Genomic DNA, 27,137 nt, shown 5'->3' with positions numbered 1-27,137 from the left:
CAACAACAACAAAAAAATTTTTTTAAAGAAAAAACATAAAGGAAATCCAACAAAGAACTGAGCGCAGCACGCAGCGAGGGCGTGCGGACGTAGCGCCCCCTCGGTCCCCCGCAGTCCGGCTTCTGGTCCAGGCGAGGCCAGCTCCAGCGCAGCGCCGGGGAGCCCGCCAGCGCCCCCTTCTCGAGAGCCCAAGTCCTGGGGGCCCCCCCCCGGTGCCCCGACGGCGCCCCGAAGGCACAGTCCGCGGGGCCGCGCTCCTGCCCGGCTCCCAGCCACCGGCGGCCCTCACTTCTGGGTGGCCAGCTGGTTCTCCAGATTCTCCAGGCGCGCCGTCAGCTGGGCCAGTGAGCGGTTAAGGAAGCCGCTGGGGGTCTCGGGGGTTCCTACACCCCCGCGCTCCAGCCCGGCCCCCCTCCCCTCCCCTCCGCCCTCAAAGGATATGGTTCTGCGTCAGCTTCTCGAGCGCCCCCAGCGTGCGGCCCTGGAACTCCACGAGGTTTTCGCATTCACAGGGACTTTGAAGCTCTGTGCCCGCGCTGATGCCCTCCTCTGCCAGCAGGGCACAGAAAGTCAGGGGAATGAGAATCTGCAGGAGGACGAGCCGGCCCTGGCAAGGGCCTCGGATACACCTGCACCCGCCTGTGGCTGAGTATGTGGGCTTCGGATTCAAACAGACCTGGGGTGAATACCAGCTAGGCAGGCGTGAATACTGCAAAACTCACGCAACCTTTCTAAGCCTGAGTTTCCTTGTGTGTAAAAATGGGTACAGTGGGAAACCTATTTATTGGTGGTGCTGAGGATTCTATGGTGTGTGACTGTGTGTGTGTGTGTGTGTGCGCGCGCGCGCGCGCACGCGCGCGTGTGTGAACATCTTTGAAGAGTATCTCTCAAACCTTTGTGCTCTGTGCAATCACCAGATCTTGTTAAAATACCGATTCTGATTCTGAATGGTCAAAGTGCTGAGACTCCACATTTCTAATTAGCTACCGAGGGATGCTGGTGCTGCTGGTCTGGGGACCACACTTTGAGTAGGGAGAGTCCAAATGACAGTGGCACTTTCCAAATGAAACTTCATGCGGTGATGGGAATCGTCTGTCTCTGGTCTGCCCAGTGCATACCCACAAAACACGTGCAGCTATTTAACATTTGAAATGTGGCTAATGTGATTAAAGAACTAAAATTTTGAACTTTTAAAAGTAATTTAAGTGGGCACGTGTTTCCACCTTATTAGAGAGAGAAGATCTAGTGTATTGCCTAGTTCAAGTATATACATTATTGTGTATTTCAATTAGACCAGTAATTCTCCAAGTGTGGTCCCTGGACCAGCACCATCAGTATCACCTAGAAAGTTATTAGAAATGCAAGTTATCAGACTCCACCTCAGACCTACCGAGTCATAAATTCTAGGGTTGGAGTCCAGCAAATGGTGTTTTAAACCCTCCACACTGATGTTTAAAAAACACTGATCCAGGGGTCCCTGCGTGGCTCAGTCGGTTATTTTAAGCATCTGCCTTCGCCTCAAGTCATGATCTCAGGATCGAACTCTGCATCAGGCTCCCTGATCATCAAGGACTGTTTCTCCCCCTGTGTCTACCTCTCACTCGTGCTCTCTCTCTCCCTCAAATAAGTAAATAAATAATCTTTAAAAAAATAAAAATAAAAACCACTGACCCAAACAAGCAAACAAAAACCAGTGATGCAACTCTATTTCCGCACACACTTCAACATTCCTGAAATCAAAATATGTGCCTTACAATTAAATCTGGCACCTGTTTTTTTTTTTTTTTTTTTTTTTTTTTTAGCGATATATAAAATAATGGGAAGTCATAATGGGCGGTATCTTAGATTCACCAAAATTTTGTAAATGGGTGCCCTTTCTCATATAACAGCACAATACCTTCACAAAAGAGTTGTTCTTATGATTTAAGAGCAATTTCTTAGTCTAGTTGGACTCTTAGCAGATTGCTGTATCAATGGTACTGATAAGGTCCTGCAAAGATGCCTGTCTTCACAGCTGGGGAAACCAGGGGCCAAAGAAAGGGGAAGATCTGCCCAGGATCACACAGCCAATTGGTGAAGAGCCTTACCACGGACCCCAGATTTCTCTTAGAATTTTAGAGCTGGAAGCAAGCTTGGGCAGCCAGGGCACCCCTGTTGCAGGAGAGGGAAGTTATGGTAGGGGTGGAGGTTAAGTAACTTGCCCAAAGTCACACTGCAGGGGACATAAGCGTCAGGACTGGAAGGGCCCTGACAGAGCAGCTAATCCAGTGCTTCCACAATACTCTAGCGAATTCTTAGAGTTAGCCTGGAGAGAGAGAGGAAGAGGGACAGAGGGAGGTAGGTGTGTATGTGTATTATGTATATGCACAGACATACACCTGGGTGTTTACATGTGTATACTTTATGTATATGTATATGCATATGTATTTTATAAATGTATGTATGTGTATGTACATATATATTTTTAAAGTTGTTTTTTTTTTTTAAACTACAGATTCTCTAGGCCAGCCCAACTAGGCCAGCTACTGAACCTAGCTCTGGAGGGGCCTGGTAATGTGAAAGAGTCACATCTGGCCTGGGTTAGAGTCTGAAGACTCTGTGGTAAAAATTACCCCCGAGAAGTTCCCTATATGATCTGTGAAGTACAGTACACAGGTTCAACAGCCCGCTTCTCCTCCACATAGAGAGTTGGTCCTTTTTTCTTCAACTGAGCACCAGATGAAGTAGAGGGACTGAATTTATGGGCGATATTGTAAAAAAAATTAAAAATTAAAAAATAAAAAATACATGTCTTTGCAGACTTGGAACACTCAGTCCTGTCACTTTTCCGGCTCCCTGTAGTTGAATTCCAACACGTCATAAAAGAACATGTGAGGTGACTCTGCTAGCAAGGACTCTGGCATGCCTTGGAAAAAGTTTCCTCAGACTACTGTGAACACCCACTAATGTGAGGGGCAGGAAGCCAGCCCTGTCTAGTGCTTAGCTCTGACGTCCTTGGGAATCACCCAAGGGTCTGGTTAAAGTACAGAATCTGATTCTTTCGGTCTGGAGAGCTCTGGAAATGCTGCGGTTCTAACAAGCCACCAGGTGACAAGTCTGCCGCTGGTCCAGGGACCACACTTGGAGTAACAGGGGTCTAACTAGTGAGTCCGACCCCTAGCTATAACTCTACCAAGGGAACAGGGCTGGATAGGAGAGAGGAAGCTAGGAGGCTGGGCACTGAGAGAAGTCAGATGCGCTCACCCGGGCAGATGCTGCCTCTGAGGTTGTCCAGCAGGTGCGTCATGGTGCCAAAGTCAGGGGAGTAGGACACGTGCAGCTCTGCGGGCTCCGAGGCGATCTGCCGGAGCTCCTCCTCCACCGCCTTGCCCACGCCCACAGCGTACATGACGATGCCTACAGGGTCGGGGTTTGCGGGGCGGGGTGGGGTGGGGGGGATGGAGAGACACGGGGGGCGCCCCAGGCCTCAGTTAAGACCGCCTTCCAGCCTTCCACATCCCACCTAACCCCAGGCCAGTGCGTCCCGCGCAAGCCCACCTTCCTCCTTGGCCCTTGCGGCCCACACCGAGATGTCATCTTGGGAGCGGCCGTCGGTGAAGACCAGACCCACGCGAGGCACGTTGAGGGCGCGGGGCCGTGCGCCCTGCGCCTCGGAGAAGCTGTGCTCCACCATGTGACGCAGCGCCAGCCCCGTCATGGTGCCGCGCTCCATGTATTCCACGGCCAGGACCGCCTGCTTGACTTCGGCCGCGGTGCCGTAGCGGCCCAGCGGGAACTCGGTGCGCACGCGGCTCGAGAACTGCACCAGCCCCACGCGCGTGCCCTCGGGGGACACGTCCAGGAAGTCCACGATCTGGTTCACGAAGCGCTTCACCAGCTCGAAATTCTGCGGGCGCACGCTCTTGGAGCCATCGACGAGCAGAACCAGGTCGACGTGGCCTTCCCGGCACCCTGTAAGGTGAGAAGAGCTTCAACGGGGGGCCCGATCCTGTGCTGGCAGCTGCCCTCTACCCACCTGGTCATTCACATTTATTACATAACAGGTACCATGTGCGAAGTCCTTCCTGTGCCAGGCACTATACTAGATAATAATGGTAATAATAATAAATTAATAAAACTTTATGACAATAATAAATTTATCAAAATAATATACATTGAAAAACATATGTTGTTAATATATAAACAATCACAACAATAAATAAAAACAAAAACATTATTATTCGACAGCTTACTGTGTGCCAGGAATTGGGCTAGGTGCTTCATATATTTTTTTTCTCAATCCTCCCAATAATCTTAGGTATTATCCCCACTTTATATAACCTTAGGTTCTGAAGGATAATTTGCTCCAGACTCCATAGCTAATAGTGACTGAGCAGGATTTGAAGCCAGCTCGGTCTGATCCCAAAACCCATGCTCCTAAATCACTCTACAAAGTTACCTCCCCTGTTCTGAACTGGAGACTTCGCTAGGCCCTGAAGGGGGTAACAACAACAAATTAACATAACTGGGATCCAAAGGAAATCAGGCCAGAACAGAGCAGTCAGACATGCCCTATGCTACAGCCAAGGAAAGTGCTAGAAGAGGGGCATTTAGGGAGCCCAAGGTAGGAATAATTCTCTCTTCCTGGAGTTGGGCAAGAAGGTTGCATGGAGGTGGTAACATCTGATTTGTTCTTCCAGGAGGAACAGGTGTGCTAGGAGACCTGCTGACCAGGTTGAGATGAGGCGAGGCAGTGGTTTCAAAATTTTGATCGCACCCCACAGTCTCAATAATAGTACAACAGGATACCCTTCGGATGCGCACGTATAATTAAATTTCATGAAACAATAGTTATTCTTTCCACATGCAGTAAGCTGTTTTCTCCTTTAAAAAAATTTAATTTGATTTCATTATTCACTAAGGTGTCTGCACCCACCATCTGAAAAACTCAGGGATAAGGCATCAGCATCCAGGGGCAGGCACTGGCAAGCCCAGAAGACTCTCGAGCGAGGAGGAAATAGGAGCAAATGTGTATTTTTGATATTAACCATGACAGCAGGGTAGAGGATTGAGGGGAAAGAGATGGAGGCCGGATACAGCACGCCCTCCACCCCCCACCCCACCATCACCAACACTCACACATTCCCAGCACACCCTTGAGCCACAGAATCAAGGATGCTCATAATGTGGGCGGGGAGAGGGGGGTGGGGGAAGGCGGGGGGGGGGGGGGGGGGGGGCAGACAGAACACCCTCCCACTCATCACTCACGGTTGCAGCTCTTGCCATCTGCCTGGAGTTGCTGGCCCTCAGGGCACAGGCAGCGGTAAGAGAGGCCCTCACTCACACACTGGAACTCGCATCCATGGTCTACACCATTGCAGAGGTCCCGGGCTTCAAGGAGAGATGAGTCAGGATGGATCAAGGTGGACTCCGCCAGCCAAGATCCCTTGCCCCTCTGCACAAACGCAAGAGACCCCTCCTCACCCTGACAGCTCCTCCCATCGGGCAGCAAGTCGTGGCCCTCTCTGCAGTAGCACTGTGGCCCACCAAAGGTGCTAACACACTCATGCTGGCAGCTGTGGTTCCCAAAGCTGCAGTGGTCAACGACTGGTGGGAAGGAAGAGCAAGAACAAGGTGTCGCTTCTGACTGGAGCCATCACGGACCTCAGTCCAGGATGCAAGGGGTGGGGCTTGCTCACTCCCTGGTCCTGCTGGAGTACAAAGCCAGCTCGGCAGCGACAGAAATAGGACCCTGGGAGCTGATGCAGTGATGCTCACAGCCGTGGGTCCTTTGAACGCACAGGTCAACGGCTGAGGAAGAGGTGAGGTCAGCACGTGCCCTGGAAGGGGCTGCACTTCTCAGCCCCAACAGAATGGTCATTGGAGGAGCTTTTCAAAAAAATACCTATGCCTGGACCCCAACCCCCCAAGATCCTGACTTAATTAGTCTGGGGTGGTACCCAGGCATCTCCGATTTCCTAGTGGGCCAGGTGGCTCTCCTGACTCAAAACCCAGCTGCCTCCTAATGTGCCCCTTACTAAGCCAGGCATAAGAACCAGAATTGACAATTGCAGAAGACAGAGCCCCTGCCCTCAAGATGCTCACTGATGCAGAGGTGGACCAGGCTTTGCCACTACCTACTGAGCCTCCATTTCTCCATCTGCAAAATGGGAATATAATGGAAGAGAACAATTGCTATTTACAACTTCCTTCTAAGGAGGGTGAACTATTATTGCCTGCTGAGTATCTTGATGGTTGAGATGTGCAAAGATAGCCCAGAGCTGAGCTGGAAAATAGGAACTGGGGAGATACAGATTGTCGGGCATGAAAAAAGTGAGAATTTGGGGTTCCTAGAAAAAAGATGGGAGTGGAGAGAGGATGAACAAGAGAGAGAGAGAGTGAGCATGAGTTCCTGCATGGACTGAGGTTGCCAGTGAAAAATCACTTCTAATGGGGCAACAGGACTTTGGGGATCAAGGGTGTCTAATATTTAATTATTAATAGTGGGTGTTTGTTTCATGTGTGTATGTTTGAATTTACTTAGATGTAACTCACACCTCTGTCCACCCCCATCTTTAGTAAAATGGACATATGCACAACTTACATGTACACACACGTGTCCTTGTGTGCACGAGTGTGCAAATCAAAGAAGAGGCTGATTTACATGCATAAAACAAGAAAAGCATGTGCGGGTTGAGAAATTGAGTGAGGACCCAGAAGTTCAGAACGAGAGGTGACCATAGAATGTAAGCACTTGGGGAATTCCCAGAGATGTTGGGGAATGATTCAAATGTTCAAAAGTCATCACATGAGGCTTCACGGCAGCCTTTTCTAAGTTCTGGAAATAAGAAGACCCCAGCTGACATCTGCATTATTGGGAACACATGACTTCTTTTCCCCAGTTGTCATGAGACTGAGAGTTGATATATGGAAAGCTTCAAGTGCATTGTCTAATACTAAATCGGTACTCTGTGAATGGTAGCTGCCATCATGATCAAAGGAGTGGACACATACACACAAAAAAGCAAATTCCATTTGTCTAAGGAAGGCATAGTGTGCCATAGCTTTTCAGAAGACAAAAATGAAGAACCAAGCCTTGAAGCATTTGCAGAAAGAAGTAGCAAGGGCAGCTCAGAAAGAGCTGAGATGCAGAAGCAGAAATGAACAGTGTATATAGAGGTGTAGGGAGGAGTATGGAGACCCTAACTGAAGACCGCACCAGGGAGTGTCTAAGTAACAGAAACAGTAAGAAGATATCCATGTGAGAATTCACAAACAAGTTTGGGAGGCCAGGAGGAGACAAGGCTGAAATAAAGGAAAGAATGATGTAAAAAGCACACTTAACTGTGTGGGTCAAGATTTCATCAAGGAATTGTGTGGCTGCAGGCAATACTGTCCCTTTCTTGGACCCATAAAGTAAGGGCACTGAACTTCTACTTCCAAAAGCCCTTCCAGACTCATTGGTCTAATCCTGGAGCAATAGGGAGCCACAGAAGACTCGGGGCAGGGGCAGCTCTCACCCAAACAGCTCTTGTTATCTGCAGCTAGCTGGTAGCCAGGGTTGCAGGCACAGTGGAACGTGCCCGGGGTGCTGACACATTGGTGCTGGCAGCCATGTCCCCCCTCAGCACACAGATCCTTTCCTGAGGACACACAACAGTAGAATTAGCGAGGGACAGATGGGCAGAACCCTCCAACAAGAAAAGGCTGGGTGGGGTCAGAGGAAGGCACCAAACACAAGTACAACTTTAGAGGGGACAAGTCTCATTTGAGAGGGCCAGGCCAGATGGGAGGGCTTAGAGAAAGAACAGGGCCTGTGTAGCTCCCCTGAATAGGCTCAGAAGGGGTCACCGGGCTAAATGCGTCAGTGACAGAGGGCAGGAATGCTCAGGGACAAGACAGAGGAGGTGGAGGGGTACTAAATCAAGGTGGGTGAATTAATTCAAGGCGTGACTAGGCCAGACCTGCAGCATTGTGGGAGGAACTAAAGTGTCAGTGGGCGGGGCCATGCCCATGTGGGCGGGACTTGGCTCTTTCGGGTGGGCGATTGTTCTCAGCTTCGAAAGGCGGTGCTTTTTGTGTCGAGGGCGATTTTGGAGTTTGACCTTAGGCCTGTGGTAAACCACAATAGCTCATCCGGGTGAGCAGGCACACTAAATGTTGTTTCTTGTGGGCGAAGCCTAAGCAAAAGTGGGCAGAGCTGGAATTTGAAACAGCCTGCGGCAGCCCGGCGCCTAGCCACCATCTGGTGGGCGGAGCTAACGCAGGAGTGGGCGGTGCCTCCCGGGACGGAATGTTATTTACATGGAGGGAAGGCGCATCCAAGCGGCTGGGGAGTGCGCGCCTCGTTCCAGGGCTCCCCTAACTCACCACACAGCCGGCCCTGGAACTGCAGGCCAAACTCCTGGATAAGATCGAAGGACTCAACGAGGAAGACGTGCTCGTCCAGCGGGGGAGACGCCATGGCCCGCAGGGAGCCCACGTCGGCGCGCTGCACACCCACCGCGTAGATCTCGATGCCCCGGGCGCGCGCCTGCGCCGCCACCTCAGCCACGCGATCCTGGGGCCGCCCGTCGGTCACGATGACAGCGACGCGCGGTACGCGCGCCTCCGGCGGGCGCGCGCCCTCGGCCACACTGAAGGCCACGTTCATGGCGTACTGGATTGCCAGCCCGGTCATGGTGCCCTGAGCTAGCGGCACCAGCGCGCGGATGGCGCGCTCCATGTCCTCGCGTCGCGAGAAGGCGCCGAGTGGGAAGACGCTCTGCACTTGACTCGAGTACTGGATCACGCCGACGCGCGTGGCATTGGGCCCCACGTCCAGGCCGCGGAGGAGGCCCACCAGGAACTGCCGCATGGTCTCGAACTCAAAGGGGCGCACGCTGCGCGAGCTGTCAATCACGAACACCAAATCCAGGGGTCCCGTCCGACACCTGGGACCTTCGAGAAGATCAGGAAGGACTTTCCTAGGTCTGCAAAACCTCATCTTGGAGGAGATCCCCAAGAAACCCAGGGCGAAGTGGTGCCATCCCAGGGGTCACAGCGCTTAGCGCAGAATTAACCTAGCAGATGCGAGTTAGATACATTCACTTAGCATTTGCTAAGGGCCTGGGCCAGATTTCCCCCAATTCTCTATCCTACAGCTCTTAGGGATGTTCTGAAGAGGTATTCTACAATTCGGGAGTAGGTGAAGGGATATGGCAATCTCAAATGTCTATAGGGATCAGGCAGGTAACATAAATGAGTGAACTGGTTGGGTTAGGCTGGCGGACACCCGTATCCCTCCTACGGCCAAACGTGGACCCCAAGTTAACAGATCCTTGGATTTTTCAAGAGAAGTCCCAAATCGGGATTTGTATGTGAAGTCTCCTGATTTTTTAATTAACTTTTTAAAATTAGGGGCGCCTGAGTGGCTCAGTGGGTTAAATAAAGCCTCTGCCTTCGGCTTTGGTCATGATCCCAGGGTGCTGGAATCGAGCCCCACATTGGGCTCTCTGCTCAGCAGGGAGCCTGCTTCTTCCTCCTCTCTCTGCCTGCCTCTCTGCATACTTGTGATCTCCGTCTGTCAAATAAAGAAATAAAATCTTTTAAAAATTAAATTAAATTAAATTAAACACCAATGGGCAGTTTTGCGTGAGCACAACTTTGTCACCTCTAAGCCACATCCTACAGGTAAGGAAACCTGAGTCCCAGAGAGGGGAAGCTGTGAACTAGAACCCAGCCCCTTTATGATTTCAGAACCTTTGCTTTTTCTCTCCCCAGCAGACCTAGCTGGCTGCAGAGGGAAAACAGTTTTTGCTCCCTTCCCCCTGTTGGTGAGGGCTGAGCCCCACTCACCTGCAAACTGGAGCTGGGTTTCCCAGGGCTGGAGAAAAAGCAGCAACATGAGCAGTGGCGAGCACAGAAGGCCCCTCATGGCGCTTGAGTGGCAGGGAACAGAAGTGTTGGAGCCTGGAGGGTACAAAGAAAAAAAGCAAAGCAATGTTTACGGAACTCTTATTCTGGGTGATGGGCACTTGGAGGGGGAGAAGAATTATGGATTTTTTTAAACTAATCTCTCTACCTTTGTGTATGTTTGAAGTTTGTCATAATAAAAAAATATTGCATTTACAGTGCTGGGCAATACAAGGAATTCTAGTCTGCCGAATTGCAGAATAGTAAATAAATAGAAAGTAGATTTTAAAAATAAAACATTTAAAAAGAAAAGACCCTCAAAAAATTAACAAAAACAAAAATAAATGAAAAAGAAAAAAGACCTTTCTGAATACCGAGCACAGTGTTAAATGCTTCTTATGCACTCGGACATTTAATCCTCTTGGCAATTCTATATACGGTTCCCATTGTACAGATAAGGAAACAGTCACAGAAAAGGTAAACTCCGGCACCCAAAGTCGCTTGGCAAGAAAGTGGTTCACCACGGTACAGTCCTATGCTGAAGCGGTTCCCCAAACCAGCGGCGTGTTCCACTCCGCGCGCCCTCCTCCCGGGAGAACCTCTGCAGACGAAAGCCAGCCACTCCCCCTCCTCGCCCCCTTCCCCTCCTCACCTACGGCACTTCTGCGTGGCCGTCCTTCCAACACACGCACGCGCGCGCACACACGAATGTACACACTCAAACATGCATCGCCAAGCCTCAGGCCGCCGGGGAGAGCCGCGCCCTTTCACGGGTCAGTGAGGGTTGGGGATCCGCAGCACCGATCCGGGCCAAACCCCGCCACCAAGTTTGGCGCCTCCGCTTCCCTCCTGCTTTCAGGAGAGGCCGCCAGGGGGCGTCTTCCTGGGTCTGGCTGCGTTGGCTAGGTGGCCGTGGGAAGCCCACATCTGCCTAGCAGGTGCCCCTGCCCAGAGCAAACAGTGGCGGGGAGCCCGGAGGCCTTGGAGATAAGCCCGGGGCAGGATATATCCCGCACAAGGGCCAAGAAGCAGGGGCGCGCAGAGTTCCGGGGACAGCTGCATTGGATGAGCCCGGAGGGCGGTGAGTGGGGCCCGAGTGTGGCCATGGACCCTGTACGGGCAACAGGTGAGCGCTCACTCTTCCACTGCCCTTGGCGACGGCCCTTGATAATCCCGAAGGATTTCCGTGTACAGATGGGGAAACTGAGGCCCAAGAAGACTGCCCGCCAAGCTGTAAAGGAACCTGCGACTAGAACCCGGGACTCCTGGCTTCCCTTCTCCCTTCTGGGCTGCCTGGCTGCCTAGCAACCTGACTCCTCGGAGTCATTAAACCTCTCTTCCTTACATCTCCTCCTACTGCTCTGTACCCCACTCCTACTGCTCTGTACCCCGCCTCACCCCCGCCCCATGCTGAAGCTGCCTTAGCCATTTTTCTTTTTTTTTTTAAGACTTTATTTATTTATTTGACAGACAGAGATCACAAGTAGGCAGGAGGCAGGCCGAGAGAGAGAGAGAGAGAGAGAGAGAGAGAAGAGGAAGCAGGCTACCTGCAGAGCAGACAGCCAGACAGCCTAATGTGGGGCTCAATCCCAGGACTCTGGAATCATGGCCTGAGCCGAAGGCAGAGGTTTTAACCCACTGAGCCACCCAGGCACCCCTGCCTTAGCCGTTTTTCTGTTGCTCGTTTCTTGGCAGAGGGGATCAGCTGCCTTAACCCAACCGCAGCCCCTCTACCTCCCTCCCCCAATTCCGTGAATGGGCCTATTCTGAGCAAGGTCGGGTGCCTACAGCTCGCTCACTCCAGGCGGCCTTTCCGACGCAGATCCTCTCCGCCCTCGCCTTTCAGGCCTAGTAGAAGAACAAAAATCCCTCTGGCAGGGCCCGTGGTGGGAGGTTGAGTAAGCCAGATGTGTCAGCTGCCGCTGGAAACTGGAGGGTGCGGAAGGCCTTCCCTAGCTTGGGCCATAGCCAGGGCCAGCACCTCTGGGGCGTGAGGGGCCCAAGAGAAGGGACCTTTGTCACCTCCCGTTCTTCCCCACCTGCAGAAGCCTCGGGGGTCCAAATCTTGATTAAGATTCCCCCTTATCCTGCTCTTGGCCTGAGCCCACATGTCGCCCCACCACCACCACCACCCCAGAAATCCTAGAGAGTTAAAATAGCGACTGCCTCAAAGCCCATCACCTTCCCAACCCTCTCATTCCACGGAGGGGGAAGTAAGGTCCAGAGACTAGTGTCTTGCCCAAAGCCACACAGCAGTGGAGTGACAGGTCTGACACTAGAGCCCTGCGCTTCTCTGAGGGGTTAATCCTAAAGTTGGGAAGATTCAGAAATGCCTGAGGGTGCGGACACCAGGCTCGAAAGGGAGGAGAGGTCTGTGAATAACCCCCCAAGAGTTGGCTGAAGAATAAACACCGCTGGGACGTTCTTGGCGGTTCCTCGAGGGAGGCGATTGGGTGGAAGTCCCCCTACCCATGGTGGCCTTGTTGGTGGAGGTTGAACTTGGTTAAGGACCCCACAGAAATGACGAAGGGCACTACAAGTCAGATGGGGGCTCCGTCAGTGGTACAGCGCGGTAAAACACGGTCGCCCGGTCTGGCTTGACGCCTGCTCCCCCGCAGACCCCTCAGCGCCCCCAGGCCCTTTGACTCACCTGAGCCTTCCGGACAGCTCGGAGGCGCGGCCGCAGAGCGGAGCCCACGGGCGGAGCCTCCCGGGCAATTGGACCAGGTAACGGCGCAGGCAGCGTGCCCGAGGTGGGGACTGCCAGGCGGCTGGAGCGAGCCGAGGCGGCGGCCGCATTTAACCCGGGGCTGGCGGTGGGGAGGGGGAGCGCGGGCAGCGACCCCTCCCACCCGCAGCGAGCGCTCCCCTTTCCTCCGAGGGCTGGGGCGGGGCCAGCGCGGCGCCCCTGAGCCTGCCACCCCGGGAGCCGGCGGCGCGAGCTGCGGGGTCGGAATTCGGCTCCCAGCGGGAGGCTGGGCGGCTCCGTTCTCGGCCGCCGGAATGTGTCGGAAGCCTCTGAGGCCCTTCCCGGAGTAGAGCCCCAAGGGGCGGAGCGGGGCCTGGCTCCCGCGGCCGGCTGCCGAGCCCCGCTTTCGAGGGCGCGGCCGGGCTCCTGCCCTCCGCTGCCCCCTCCAGGAGGAAGGGGAAGCCCCGGACTCCGGTCCTGCGCAAGGGTGAAGGGTTCAGAAGGGCGGCCGCAGGGTGCATGGCTCCCCAGGCCCCATCCGCTGGTGGTCCCTCAAATCTCTGCCCCCGCAGACTCCCCCATCGTATCTCTGCGATTGCTCAAGCCTTGGGCCAGCCCACCACCCTCGCTCCCCAAAACCCCCAGGCCGCTGGACTCTGGCTGGCCCAGTCCCTTGATCGTGGAGGTCCTGTAATTAAGGGAAGGAAGGCTACGACAATAACAGGCCCCTCCTCTTGGGAGAAAGGGGGTTAGGAGGGGTGCTTTGACCCCTGAAGGACTCAAATGTTCCCCCCCAAAATCCTGGGGACACTTTGGGGGATGGGGGGCTTCCATGTTTCCAAGCTTCTGAGGACAAGCAAGAGAGCACTCTGGGCCCCGGGGGTCCAGCAAAACTCTTCTCCCTCGCATCAAGATGTCACTGGGGTGGGCCCCCTCAAAGTGGAAGGAAACCATGCACCCTCCCATACTCAGTCTCCATCCCAAGGTGGGCACAGCGTGGCCTTTGTGCCGCTGGGGCTTCTACGCAGTGCTTCAGGCTGCACGGGGCACGGGCATAGCGCCAGACCTGCGGAGTGGTGCCTGGGTGGTCCTGGTGGGCGGTGGGTTCCGTTTGGCCTCATTGAGTACCTGGCAACCTAAGAATTTAACCCATGACTTACACCCAAACTTACACCCAAATCCCCTCTCTTGCCTAACGCTTCCCCTCCCTGATCCCCAGTGAAGAGGGCGTGGGGTGGGGGGTCAGAAGCAGAACTAAATTAGTCCTTTGCCCCCATGCATTGCATTGAATTCAGCCTGCTTGCTGGGGTCCATGCCCGCTCTCCCCTAACAATCGCTGCTGCCCCGCCGGCCTGCCCCCACTCCCAGGTCCTCCCCAGAGCGCGTGATGGTCCTGAGGGAAGGCGTGCGCCAGTGCCTGCAGCAACAGGGTGCGCAGACTGTGCGGATCCTGCACGCCAAGGTAGCCCAGAAGTCCTATGGAAATGAGAAGCGGTAGGTGCCTCAGCAGCCCCTCCAAGCGGCCACCTTCCACTCTATGCTTGCCTCCCAGTTTGGTGCCTTTTAGAACCCTGGGGAGGACTCGGGGCTCAACTTTTGGCCAATCACTAGCCTTTTTCATCAGCCCCTACTAGCTCCCACTTTGGAACCTCCTGTGATTCCACAGTCCCCACTCACTCATCCATCCATCCATTCATTCCTTCTGTCATTCACCAAGGACTTAGTGGGCATTTATCAGGTGCCAGACTCGCTGGACAGCACTGGGCCCAGCACCTAACATCTCCAGGTGCCAGGTACAGCCCCTGCTCTCAAGGCATCTTCACTGTAGTGGGCAAGAGACAGACCACAAACTCCCCACAGATCAGTGATCAAGATCCTTCCAGATCGTGAGAAAAGCTAGAAGAGTGATAGAATAGCATAATGTAGCAGAAACTGAAGCGGGGGCGGGGGAGGGGGACACTTGAGCTAGAAATGTCAAGATGGTGGGCAGGCCTTTTAAGCAGGTGACAGCTGACCTGAGACGAACGTAAAAAAGACTCAGACTGGAGAAAATCCAGGAGAAGTGTGCTCCCATTAATGAGAAAAGAAAATGCACACACCTTGAAGCTGTACCAGCTTGGCCTATTCTGGTGCAAAAGAAGTCAGAGGGGCTGGAAATAGAAAAGGAGAGGGATGTTACAGGGATTAAAGTCAGAGAGGTAAAGCAGGGGCCACATTATGTGAGGAGTTTGAATTTAAACCACCGAAGGGTTTTAGAAAGAAAAGCATCATGATTGACTAGGGCTTTTAAAGAAAGGAAAAGACGGTGCCACTGCTTTGTGCAAAGCAGGTTGGGGTGGGGGGTGGAAGGGGAGAGAGCCTCGGAGGGCTGATGCTGCAGTCCAGGCAAAACTGACAGCTGTTGGGATTCAGGTGGAGGTGGTAAGAGACCCTTGGATTCTGGGTGTGTGTGTGTGTGTGTTTAAGATTTTATTTATTTATTTGACAGGCAGAGATCACAAGTAGGCAGAGAGGCAGACAGAGAGTGAGGAGGAAGCAGGCTCCCTGCTGAGCAGAGAGCCTGATGCAGAGCTCCATCCCAGGACCCTGAGATCTTGACCTGAGCCAAAGGCAGAGGCTTTAACTCACTGAGCCACCCAGGCGCCCCTCTGGATATGTTTTGAATGTGGAGGAGACAGGGCTGATTAATGGGTTGAGTGGAAGAAGTGATAAAAGAAAGTTCAGATGTTAATGGGGTCCACGGTCATGGAGAAGCCCCGGGAGGGCGGTGGGAAAATTGGAGGAACCATTTATGCTGCCTTTGAGAAGTCTAGAGAAGGTCAAGTGGGGGACGGACGTGCGAGTCCTGCGCTTGTTTGCATGTCTCCGCAGGTTCTTCTGCCCCCCGCCCTGTGTCTACCTCGCAGGTCCCGGCTGGAGAGTGAAGCCAGTGCAGGGCCAAGGTGAGGACGGACTCCTGAGCTGCCCGGCGCCTCCCCCTGCTGGGGGACTGCACAGCGGGGCCTGGGAGCCGGGCGGGTCGCAGGCGCAGTGTCGCCGCGCCCTCTGGCGGCGAGGACTCAGCTTGCCTGCCACCTGAGTCCTTCCTGAGCCCGCTCGCGTCCCTTTCCAGCCCACCAGGCAGGGGAAACCGGGCCCACGGTCTGCGGTTACATGGGACTGGACGGCACGTCCGGCAGCGCCGCCGAGACGCAAAAGTTGAATTTCGAAGAGCAGCCGGACTCCAGGGTGAGAGCGCACGGGACAAGGGCCGATTCCTGCTCCCATCCCTGCCCCTCCCTCGGCGAGGAGGGGTCCTTTGCACCCATCACCCTCCCCGAAGAAGCCAAGAGATAGGTAGAGAGGCGGGAGAACCGGGGTTCTGCCCCGAGGGTGAGCCCGGGAGCTGGGATCGTGGGGCTTCATGTCACGTCTGATGGGGCAGACCTGGTGGCGGAGAGCTGGGACAAGACGGTCCCGCGCCCGCACACCCCGTAGGAATTCGGTTGCGCCAAGACCCTGTACATCTCGGACGCAGACAAGAGGAAGCACTTCCGACTGGTGCTGCGTCTGGTGCACAGAGGGGGCCGAGAGCTGGGCACCTTCCACAGCCGCCTCATCAAGGTCATCTCGAAGCCCTCGCAGAAGAAGCAGTCGCTGAAAAACACCGACCGTGAGCCGTGCGGGGCGTGAGCGCCGGGCAGGGCGGGGATAGGCCACCAGGTCTGGAGCGGCGGAACTGGGGAGGACGGAGGCCTAGACTGGAGGGGTGGGGCCAGAGCGGGGGAGGTGGAGCCTGGGCAGAAAGAGGGGCGGGGTCTGAGGGAGCAGGTGCGGCGGAGGTCCGAGAAAGAGAAACTAGGGGACTAGGGGAGCAAGAGCAGAGAGGAAAGGGGACAGAGCCCAGACCCTGGGAAAGGGGGCGGGAGCGGGCGTCCAGAGCAGACAAAAATGGCCGGCAGGTACTGAGCTAAAGACAAATTAATTAAAGGTGAACTTTTTTTTTTAATTTTTTTATAAGATTTTTTATTTATTTATTTGACAGAGAGAGATCACAAGTAGACAGAAAGTCAAGCAGGGGGGGGGGGGAAGCAAGCTCCCTGCTGAGCAGAGAGCCCGATGCGGGACTCGATCCCAGGACACTGAGATCATGACCTGAGCTGAAGGCAGTGGATTAACCCACTGAGCCACCCAGGCGCCCCAAGACAAATTAATTAAAAGTGACGGAAATTTAGTCAAAAGTACCAATTCAGTGCCTGATGTAGGCCTGGCTCTGTGCTAGCTGCCGCGTCCCTGTAAAGAAAGGACAAGTGTCTGTTCTGGAGGAACCCACCGCCTAGCAGGGGAGAAGGACACACATCGCTTCTCAAAGAGACAGTTTGAAATAAGCACTGCCCTAGATGCCAAGTGACAAATCCCAGGGCTGGGGGCTTTGAGAGGGGGGTCGGGCTGAATAACAATGACGACATCACCTCTACCCTGGCAGGGAGGTGGGGGAAGACCTAGGGAAAGGTGGAGCTCTCCTGGACAACATTAAGACGAATCATCCTATTTGATATTCATCGTGTCCCTCTGAAGTGGGTACTATCATTGTTCCTATGTCAGGGATGAGGAAAAGGAGCTCTGGGACATTCATCCATTCATGTAATGAACTCCTATGAACTCCTAGGGCCTATCACAATTCAGGTGACAATCCAGGTGACTCGGCTAAGATTGCCCAGCTAGGAAGAGACCGAGCCAGGATTTGAACTTGAGTCAGTGTGCCTCCAGAGCCCAGCTCCTGTCCCTCCATCATATTTACTTTCTGTCTATTAAAAAACCCCGTAGAACCTCTCAGACCCAGGCAAGGCTCTGTCCGGCCCTTGGTATCAGGTAGGTGCTATCGTGTGGTGGTTAGGAGTGCAGATTCTGAAGCTGGATGGGTGGGTTTGAATCCTGACTCCGCTAAGCACCAGCCAGCCTTGCGATGTGGAGAAGGTAGCTCTCTTGAATGGAGATAATGTCTGCCCCAGAGCTCCGTTGAGAGAATCAAGTGAGCTAGCATGTATAAAGCATTTAAAACAGTACCTGACACACAGCAAATGTTAGCTATCATCATTATCCAATGGATGGGAACTTGGACTAAGTATAAATTGAGCACCTACGGTATGCCTAGCAGGCGAGAGAGGGAGATGACCCAGTGCTTTCTCCTCAGGTGGTCAGAGCTCAATCAGAAAACAAAACCATGGCTCTAAGCATGAGTGATAAGCAGGAAGAGATCAGTGCTAAGCCCTGGAAAGATCACACTGCTGTCTCACACCACATGGTCTTTGCTTACGCAGGCCCTCAGCAACCCTTACCTACTTCCTGCTCCCCAGCTGAGAGTATAACCTCCTCCAGGATGCCCTCCTTCACCCAGCCTTACCACATCATTTTGAAATTTTATATATATATGTCCCTCCTCTCTGAGAACGTGAACTCCTCCAGAGCAAAACTGGGTCTAATTCACCCTTTGGTGCCCAGTACCCAGCACAGTGCCCGCCCGAAAGAAGGCACTTGCTGAACAGTTGGTAATATTACTTGCTGAGCTGGGATACCCCTGCAGCAAAAAAGGAACAGGCAAAAGTACAAAAGCACAAAAGCAGGACTACCACAGGTGCTAGGTAAATGACCATAAAATCAGCCCAGTGTGTCTAGGCCAGGGAGCATATAAGGGGACTGACACAGGGGACAGGGGACCAGAAATTGTCTGGCAAGTACAAGGAACCAAGCCAGGCTTGGGTGCTGATTTCACCTCCCCTCACAGTGTGCATATCCTCGGGCTCAAAGGTCTCTCTCTTCAACCGCCTGCGCTCCCAGACCGTGTCTACGCGCTACCTCTCTGTGGAGGACGGGGCTTTTGTGGCCAGCGCACGCCAGTGGGCTGCTTTCACACTCCACCTGGGTAACCACAGCAGCAGGCCCGGGGCTGGGCACTTCGCATGCATGAGTTCACTCCACCTTCCCTATAACCCCTTGAGAAAAGTATACTTTGCCCATGGAATGAAGGCTTGCCCCAAATTCCCAGTGAGTCTGTGACTGGTCCAAGCCATTCTGGCTCCAATGTCCAGCCCTCTCCTCTCCTCTCCTCTCAAGCAGGAGGGGCAAGGAGCAAACATTTTTAAAGATAGCCACAGAGGACCCCTCCAGGACTGCATGCCGACCCCACCCATAAGACCCATGTGTGAAGTGGGCTGGAGCTAGAGGCGAGGAGGGCAGGGTTGGGGGCAAAATCTTGAAACCTTATTTTCTTCCCTTCCCTTTTTTTCACCCCAGCTGATGAACACTGTTCTCAGGGGGACTTTCCGCCTCGAGAAGGCTACGTCCGCTATGGCTCCCTAGTGCAACTTGTCTGTACTGTCACAGGCATCACACTACCTCCAATGGTATGAGAACAAAGGGCATTCCTGGGGGGAGAGGGAAGGATCCCCACAGGTGCATATGGAAGGTGTGACCCACAAGGGCAGGGCTAGAGGCTGAGAGCCCAAGGCCTAAAGACACCTGTTCTCACTCTGCATAATCCGGGCTTTGTGGAGCGGGATGGAGGTAAAGGGTGGGCGGGGCGTGGAGCAGGGTAGGAGGAGCCTACCAGTGACCGCATGGCTATTGGATAGCGGGAAGCTAGCTGGGAGGGCAGCCTCTGGCCATCCAAGCACCTTACTGCCCTGCTCCCCTTCCGTTGTAGATCATCCGCAAAGTAGCCAAACAGTGCGCCCTCCTTGACGTGGACGAGCCCATCTCCCAACTGCACAAGTGTGCATTCCAGTTTCCTGGTGATCCTCCCGGAGGGGTGGGCACTTACTTATGCCTGGCCACAGACAAGGTGGTGCAATTCCAGGTGAGGGGTAGGGTACTGGCACCAAGCATCCTAGAAAGCCAGAACACAGAAAACCATAGGTCATAAGATCATCACCATCACGGCTGCTGCTTACTGAGCAACACTACCTCCCATGGAATGTTGGAACCGCAGACTATCAAGACAGAATCCAAGAATGAAGAAAAAATAGTAATGATATCATCGAGTCATGCTTCTTCCCAGAGAATATTAAGAGTCATAGAATGTTTAGAGATAAGGTTATAGAACGAAACTTAAATTCACAATAAGGAATAGTATTGAGTATTATTGTGCAGAGAGCATCAGAATCATAAAATGTTAAGCCATAGAATTATAGAATGATCACTTCTCGGCCTTTTGGCTAAGATCAAATGTAGAATTATAGAATGTGGAAAATTACTATTATTATTACTGCTAATATTATTATTATTAAGCAGTATAACTCCCAAAATAATATTGTCATAGAATGTTGAAATAAAATAATTATGTAGAAAATAACATTATTATTGAGCAATAATCCCTCCCAAAGAATTTTCTTAAAATGTAGAATGGTGTGGGGGGTCTCCTGGGTGGCTCAGTGGTTAAGCATCTGCCTTCGGCTCAGGTCATGATCCCAGGGTCCTGGGATCAAGCACCGCATCGGGCTCCCTGCTCAGCGGGAAGCCTGCTTCCCCCTCTCCACTCCTCCTGCTTGTGTCCCCTCTCACTGTCTGTCAAATAAATAAAATATATTTTTTAAAAATGTAGAATAGGGGCGCCTGGGTGGCTCAGTGGGTTGAGCCTCTACCTTTGGCTCAGGTCATGATCTCAGGGTCCTGGGATCGAGTCCCGCATCGGGCTCTCTGCTCAGTGGGGAGCTTGCTTCCCCTTCTCTCTCTGCCTGCTTCTCTGTCTACTTGAGATATTTCTCTCACTCCCTCTGTCAAATAAATAAATAAATAAATAAATAAAATGTAGAGTAGAATTGCACAATGTTAAAAAATAACATTCTAAAATCCTAAGAAAATGGGGCACCTGGGTGGCTCAGTGGGTTAAGCCTCTGCCTTCAGCTCAGGTCATGATCTCAAGGTCCTCGCAGAGAACTCCACATCGGGCTCTCTGCTCAGCAGGAAGCCTGCTTCCCCCTCTCTCCGCCTGCCTCTCTGCCTGCTTGTGATCTCTCTGTGTGTCAAATAAATAAATAAAATCTTTTAAAAATAAAATAAGCAAGTAGAAAAGAAAATAGACTATTAGAAACTAGCTAGTTCAGCGAACTTATTTGCCTCTGGGAACATCAGGGTCTTGTCCAAGCTCACAGGGTAGGTAAAGCTCAGAGCCTAGGACTGGACCCCAGAATGCAAAGGCTCAGGCACTATGCTGGCTCCCCCAATGCGGGTGACCACCATTCCCTCGTCTCCTCGCAGGCCTCCCCCTGCCCCAAGGAGGCAAACAGGGCGCTGCTCAACGACAGCTCTTGCTGGACCATCATCGGCACCGAGGCGGTGGAGTTCTCCTTCAGCACCAGCATGGCGTGGACGCGGGAGCCGGTCACTCCGGTGCCCCTCCTCAGCACCCTGGAGGTGACTCTGGGCGCTGGCGGCCGTGGGCGGGCGGGGATCTGACTCCGGGTGCGGCGGAGGCGCTGGCGAGGGAGAGCAGCAGGCTCTCGGCCACCGCACCCCGCTCCCTTCCTCCCCCAGCTGAGCGGTGGGGGCGACGTGGCCACGCTGGAACTCCACGGTGAGAACTTCCACTCGGGGCTCAAGGTCTGGTTCGGGGACGTGGAGGCGGAAACCATGTACAGGTACAGCGGGCGCCTCCCTTGGGCCGCGGAGGACGGGGGTGCGCGTCATCGGAATTCCTGAGGCCTTAACCTCGGTGCCACCCCCAGGAGCCCGCGGTCCCTGGTGTGCGTTGTGCCCGACATAGCCGCCTTCGGCAGCGACTGGCGCTGGCTGCGCACACCCATCACTGTGCCCGTGAGCCTGGTGCGCGCCGACGGCCTCTTCTACCCCAGCGCCTTCTCCTTCACCTACACCCCGGAGTACAGCGCGAGGCCCGGCCCCCCGGGCGCCCCGGAGCCCGCCCCCGACGCCGACGCGCTGCTGGAGAGCATCCACCACGAGTTCACGCGCACCAACTTCCACCTCTTCATCCAGACTTAGGTCCCCACCCACAGCCGGCCTGGGCCGGTGTTCTGGCTCCCTGGCCCTGGCCCCTGCTCCTTTGCTGCCAAGTGAAGGCCAAAGCCTGGGTCTGGGGACGCTCTGGCCATTGAAACTGTCACTCATTCATCTTTATCTATACAACAAGACATGACCTGAGTGATGCTGTGTGTCTGCGTCCAGACGCGAGTGTGGCTCTTCCTGTGTTTGTCCGACTCTCTCTTTAAATCAAGCAACCAATCTCTCTCTCTCTCTCCTGGAGTAACTATGCACGGCTCCCTACTTGTGTGTCCCTATCGCTCCAACTTTGTCTCTCTCTCTCTTCCTCCAAGTCTCACTAGGATTTCACACACTCTTAGAGGTCAGGTCTGGGGTGTTTACCCCCCAAGCGGTTGCGTCTCCTCTTGAAGAGAAGACACGTAGTGTCATCCACGCAGGCATGGAGCGTGGGCTCCTGAAATACTCCCTGGAGCATCGTTTCCTACCTGGAGTGCTAGAGCTGCCCTGGAATGCCAACTGCCTCGAGCCCCGGGGCCTGCCCACAGCACTGGCTCTTACCTGGGTCACTAGGAACTGCCTGGACCTCTGGGGTCCGCTTGGAGCAGTAGGTCACTCCTAGAGCACCGGGTCTCCCCTGGAGCACTGGGCTCCCCCAGCACACGCAGTCCCACCTGGCGCAGGTGCTTGCTGGACCACCAGGTCCGATCCTGAACACTGGATCCCATGGGAAGCACCAAGCCCCTCCTGGAGCGTGAGGGTCCTGCCCTTGAGTGCCGGCTTCCACCCTGGAACCCAAAGATCTGCCCCTCCTCGAACTGGCGATGGCTGGACCAGGCACAGTACCCTTGCCTGTGTCTGCTCTCTGGCCTCTGCCTTCAGTGCCTGGGACAGTGGTCAGGTCTTGCCATCTTAACTGTCCCCACAGGCACTTGTCTTGCAAGTCCAGCGGGATGCAATCCTGCAGATCAGGGGATTCCTCTACGCCAAGGGAGAGTCTGATCTGCATGACCCATCTCCCCAAGGAGTGGGGTGCTTCGGGTACTCCCTCCCACCCTCACACCCACAGAAGAAGGGACCACAACTCTGATGGAACAGAGAGCCTGCCTTTTTGACCTCTTCTGGAGAAACAATGGTGTTCAGAAGAAGCTAGCATCCCCGAGCTCCTGTCCTTGCCCCAGGGCCCACCTGCTGACTCTGGGGATGAGTTACCCTCCTAGCTATGCACCCCCACCAATCCATGCAAAGATGCTCCCCGGGCCTGGGGCAAACACAGGATACAAAACACAGGACAACTCCGGGCAGAACTCCTGGGATCAACTGGGCAAAAACCAGGCCACTCTGTATGGGGTCTGGGGACCAAATCACAGTCCATCCTGATCCACCTGCCCCTACTTTGTCAACTCTGTGGTTTACAGGGAAGCAGAAAAACCAGGCAGGGTCCTGGCTCTGGCTGTTGGAACCAAGGATATAGATATACCTTGGGTGCCAGAGACAGCAACCAGTCCCCATGCGGCCCCGTGGCGACAACTGATCTGCAATTCGGGTTCAGAGCTCTTACCCCTCTCAGCCCTTCCTTGAATTGTGAGCAAGGGCCCATTTCCCAAGGGGAAGAGATGACCTTTGCTCTTTAAACCTCCCAAAGTCTTCGGGAAGCTCTGTTATCTGCCATCAGCCGGCTAAAACCTGCTATGGCGAGGAAGGAGAAGCTTGTTGAAGGGCCCTCGTGCCCCTGAGAACTCATCCTGGCCCAGGAATGCAGCGAACAAGTTGAATGGGAAATGGCCCTCACTCGAGAGCCTGCCTCACGAGAGTTTGCTCTCACGGCCCCGTGATGCTGTTGAAGAAGGAAAGCCACTTGTAGGAGACTGAGTTTCACAGCGCACCCACAGGGCACTGGGGCACGAGGGCCCATTCAGCTCTACCCTCAAGGACTTCCTCTGCCACTCCACAGGGCAGGAGTCCTGGAAGCCAAGATCCCAGACTGGCCTGAGAGCCCAGGCCCAGCAGTGCAGCTGTCTTCTTTTGTACTCCCCTCAGGGAACAGTGGTGCCCTTGGTCCCAGCTTTGCGCCCACGTGGAAGTCAGTGACCTCACAGCTCCAGTCCTGGCCTGTCTTTTGAGTTCCAGCTGCTGTTCTGTGCTTGGAGGTCCTTCTAGCCCCGAACCTGAATCCCTCTGACATCTTGTCCCCTCCCTGTCCACTCCTCCCATCCCCTAGTAACCCATCCCCTAGCTACTTCCCTCACACCTCTCTGTCATGGAGGCCTAAGGGCTCCACCTGTCCACCGTGTCTCTTACACTAGAATAGGCCTCTTCTTTCCTCTCCCTCCACCTACTACGCTGTTCTCCAAATCCAGCTCAAAGGTCACGTCTTCTAAGCTTTCCCCAGGGGAGGAGCAGCTAGCTACATACCTTACGGGTGGGACCCAGTGCAAAATGAAAAAGTATGTAGGGGGGAAAAAGGAGAAATGAAAAGGTATGGCACCTTGTTCAAACATTAAGAATTTAAGACAGTGACACCGGAGCATAAAAATCAAGGCAGGCCCTGCTAAGTACGGAGACTTGAATGACTGTACAATTCACATACCCTGGCCCCACCTCGTGTTTCCCTAGAACTTCACTGGGACCCTGTGGCCACCCACCCTGGATCAAAGGGCTTTATGTACATGTCGATTGTCGCTTCTAGACTGTGAGCTCCTGGGGAAAGAGGCTCATGGCTGTGTCCTAGAGGGCACACTAGCGTACCTTGAACTTTGAGTGGAGCTCAATAAATACCAAGAGCTGTGCGTTGCATTGGCAATTAGGAGATTTGCAAGTGCAAAGTGAGGCCAGCAGGTGGCACTGTTTCCCGCCCAAGAGTTAAGTTTTCATTTACTTCTCATTCAAGAACTATTCGGGTCTTAAAACCTAATCTTAACATTTTCACACTGTCAGGATCAGAACCCCAGGGTTGAGAATCCTTGCTCTAGTCCATATTTCTCCAAGTTTTACAGAGGAGGCAACAGGCTCAGAGAGAAGGCCCACCCACGAAATAAGAACAGGCTGATGGCAGAGCCTAATTTAAATACTATACTCTTGATGCTAAATCTGGGACTCTGGGGTTCTCAGAGCAAGAATAATGTCAAAATCTCGGTTCTAAAATCTCCTAGCTTACCAGCTCACGTTGCCTGAGGTTCCGCCATAACCAACCTAGTCGACAGGCTTCAGCATTGACTCTTGGGTTTCTCTCTCTTTTGTTTCTTTTAAGTGGGGTTTTCTCAGAGGAACTATTAAAACCACAGTGTGGGTAGAGTTCTCAGACACCTTCCACCCTGGGGAAGACTGTAGACTGCTGAAGGCACAGACCGCGAAGACAGCAAAGAGAAGGAGGAAACAGCTTCAAGGGGAATGAAACCAATTAGATAATGTCCACTAAGTTCTGTAATAGTCATCCCTGACCACACTCACCAAAAAAAAGGCCCTCCAGGCAGACTTGGCTCTCTTCCCAAACCCCAGGGGTAAAGGCAGGGGGGGGCAGTAGTGGCACAATAATGCTTTCAGGGGCCGAAGGGGTAAACACCTGCTCCAGCTGGCTGTGAGCCCCCAAGGCAGGCAAAGTTCTAAGGGAAGGCAAAGCCTTGTGACCAACTTCTTTATGGATTCACTTTGATGATAGAGGGCTAATGGGGAGCCTACTCTGCAGCGCTCATGCCCCAGCCCCCATCTGGTTCAAACCGTCCCCCTCTCCTCCCCAGCCCTGGCTGGTGTCTGAAAGGGTGCTGTCCACACCTCATCCTGGCAAAAAGTATCCTGGGCTTGGCTGATTTTGTCCTGATACACATATATCTATTCCCTTCTCACACTTAATGATTCATATGCATTTTCAGAGGGATCACCTTAAAATCAAGGAATACAAATGGTAGCTTTCCAGACAACAGCCATCTTGGAGGTCAAGTTTTATGTTGAAGCTGGGCAGGTTCGGCAAACTTCAAGTCGCTCAAATGCTCAGTGCTTCTGCTGCCCCTTCTGTAAAGGGGGAAGTATTGGTTTCACAAGGCGTCATGAGGAATAAAATAACCAAAATATGTAAAACACTTTCAACAGGACCTGGCCCACTGTCCCCCCACTGTCCCCACTTTATATGGGAGGCTTGCTGTCATTGTCATTCCTCCAGAAGTACATTTAGAGGTGATGCAGACATTGTGCTCCCCTCCATTTCACGGACGGGAAACTGGTGACCCAGAGGCAGGTGACCTTCCTGTATTAGTTTTCTATGTCATGTAACAAACTACCACAGATATAATGGGTGAAAATAATACCTGTTTACTGTCCCACAGTTTCCACGGACTGAGAGTCCAAGCAATTGCTTAGCTGGGTCATCTGCTAAGGATTTCCCAAGACCGTAATCAAGGTGCGAGCCAGAGCTCACAGGGCAGTCTGTCTGAGGCCAAGGATCCTATTCCAAGTTCACAGTAGGCAAAACTCATGTCCTTGTAGCTGTAGAACTCATGGAAGGTTGCTTTGTCAAGGCCAACAGGAGAACATCTTTCTTATCAGGAAGGTTCCAGACCCTCTTATCTGTGCTTTCAAATCATTAAGCCTGGCCCGCCCAAGGTACTCTCCCATTTTACTAATTCAACTAATTTGGGACATCAGTTACCTCTGCAAAACCCCTTTGCCTTTCCTATCTAATGTAACCTGGTCATAGAAGTGGCCTCCATCATGTTCACAGGTCCTGCCCACGTTCAAGGGGAAAGAATATACAGGTGTCTACAACAGGGGGCAGAATTATCGGGGGCCACCTTAGAATTCTGACTCTCTCACGCCCCAAAACTACATAGCAAATTCCCGGCCGGAATCTTTTTGGCCTATAGGCCTCCCCATGTCCCATGGAGGAATTACCCCACACAGGAATCCATGTTTTTACTGCTTCAGGAAAATGGCAAGATCATGAACAAAATGGCTCAATATTGTCTCAAATCTACTTTGCATCCTGTGCCCAATCCTCAGAAATAATATTATCCCAAGTTGCACTCAGAGTTAGCACTTAGGGAAATTAAGCCCTGTCCAGAGTTGGCCGGCAGCCAGGATATATGGAACCCAGACTTGAAGATGGCTTCTGAGGGGTCTTGCCTCCTGGAGTCTCCTTTCACAATGAATGGGGCTGACCTGTGGGACCAAGAGGCTGCTTCGTGGAAGTGACAGTGAGGGACCCGAGGTTTGGCCATAAAAGGCATTGTATTTTCCACCTGGCTCTCATGGATCATTGTCTGGGGAAAGGCAGTCGCCGTGTCATGAAGACGCACAATCGGCCCTTGAGGGTCCACATGGCAAGAAACTACGGCCTCCTCTCCATAGCCTGCAGCACCAACTTGCCAGACATGGGGGTGAGCCTCCTTGGAGGTGGATCCTCCAAGCCGGGTCAAGTTTCTAGATGACTGCTGCCTTGGTCAGCATTCTGACGACAACTTCGTGAGGCCCCACATGCCCTAGCTCAGCTGTTCCCACATTCCTGATCTGCAGAAACTCTGCGAGATAGTGGTCCTTAGCCCCTCCATCAGGGGGTAATTTTGTACAGCGATAGGTCATAGAGGGGCCTCTTGGGAGCTAAGCTTATCCA

At 53.3% G+C, this 27,137-nt stretch overlaps 2 protein-coding genes across 8 annotated transcripts; one reads left to right on the top strand and one right to left on the bottom strand.

Moving 5' to 3' along the window:
* Positions 1-12,653, bottom strand: MATN4 (matrilin 4). 6 transcript variants are annotated; one of them, XM_013053262.2, is made up of 11 exons: positions 12,524-12,653; positions 9,817-9,930; positions 8,350-8,919; positions 7,500-7,622; positions 5,464-5,586; positions 5,248-5,370; positions 4,916-4,918; positions 3,538-3,951; positions 3,244-3,396; positions 442-549; positions 1-344 (listed from the first exon to the last, which is right to left on the bottom strand). In XM_013053262.2, exons 2-11 carry the CDS (start codon positions 9,893-9,895, stop codon positions 286-288), a joined length of 1,755 nt encoding a protein of 584 aa, XP_012908716.1. In that variant the 5' UTR covers positions 9,896-9,930; positions 12,524-12,653; the 3' UTR covers positions 1-285. The 6 variants fall into 6 exon arrangements, with proteins under 6 accessions (XP_012908716.1, XP_012908717.1, XP_044938095.1 ...); XM_013053263.2 differs by lacking the exon at positions 12,524-12,653 and adding an exon at positions 10,526-10,680; XM_045082160.1 differs by lacking the exon at positions 12,524-12,653 and adding an exon at positions 10,236-10,257.
* RBPJL (recombination signal binding protein for immunoglobulin kappa J region like) lies at positions 10,786-21,697 on the top strand. Of its 2 annotated transcripts, XM_004746358.3 has the most exons (12): positions 10,786-10,999; positions 12,492-12,600; positions 13,931-14,056; positions 15,434-15,504; positions 15,675-15,790; positions 16,040-16,214; positions 18,327-18,464; positions 18,836-18,945; positions 19,245-19,397; positions 20,798-20,953; positions 21,074-21,177; positions 21,265-21,697. In XM_004746358.3, exons 1-12 carry the CDS (start codon positions 10,939-10,941, stop codon positions 21,536-21,538), a joined length of 1,593 nt encoding a protein of 530 aa, XP_004746415.1. In that variant the 5' UTR covers positions 10,786-10,938; the 3' UTR covers positions 21,539-21,697. The 2 variants fall into 2 exon arrangements, with proteins under 2 accessions (XP_004746415.1, XP_012908720.1); XM_013053266.2 differs by lacking the exon at positions 12,492-12,600 and having other exon boundaries at positions 10,787-10,999.
* Positions 21,698-27,137: the final 5,440 nt, after the last annotated feature.

This window comes from Mustela putorius, unplaced genomic scaffold (assembly GCF_011764305.1).
Source record: "Mustela putorius furo isolate JIRA1106 unplaced genomic scaffold, ASM1176430v1.1 tig00000592_pilon_pilon_pilon, whole genome shotgun sequence".
NCBI classification, from domain to species: Eukaryota; Metazoa; Chordata; class Mammalia; order Carnivora; family Mustelidae; genus Mustela; species Mustela putorius.
The sequence above is the reverse complement of the archived record's forward strand: the minus strand, read 5'-3'. Positions and strand labels throughout refer to the sequence as shown.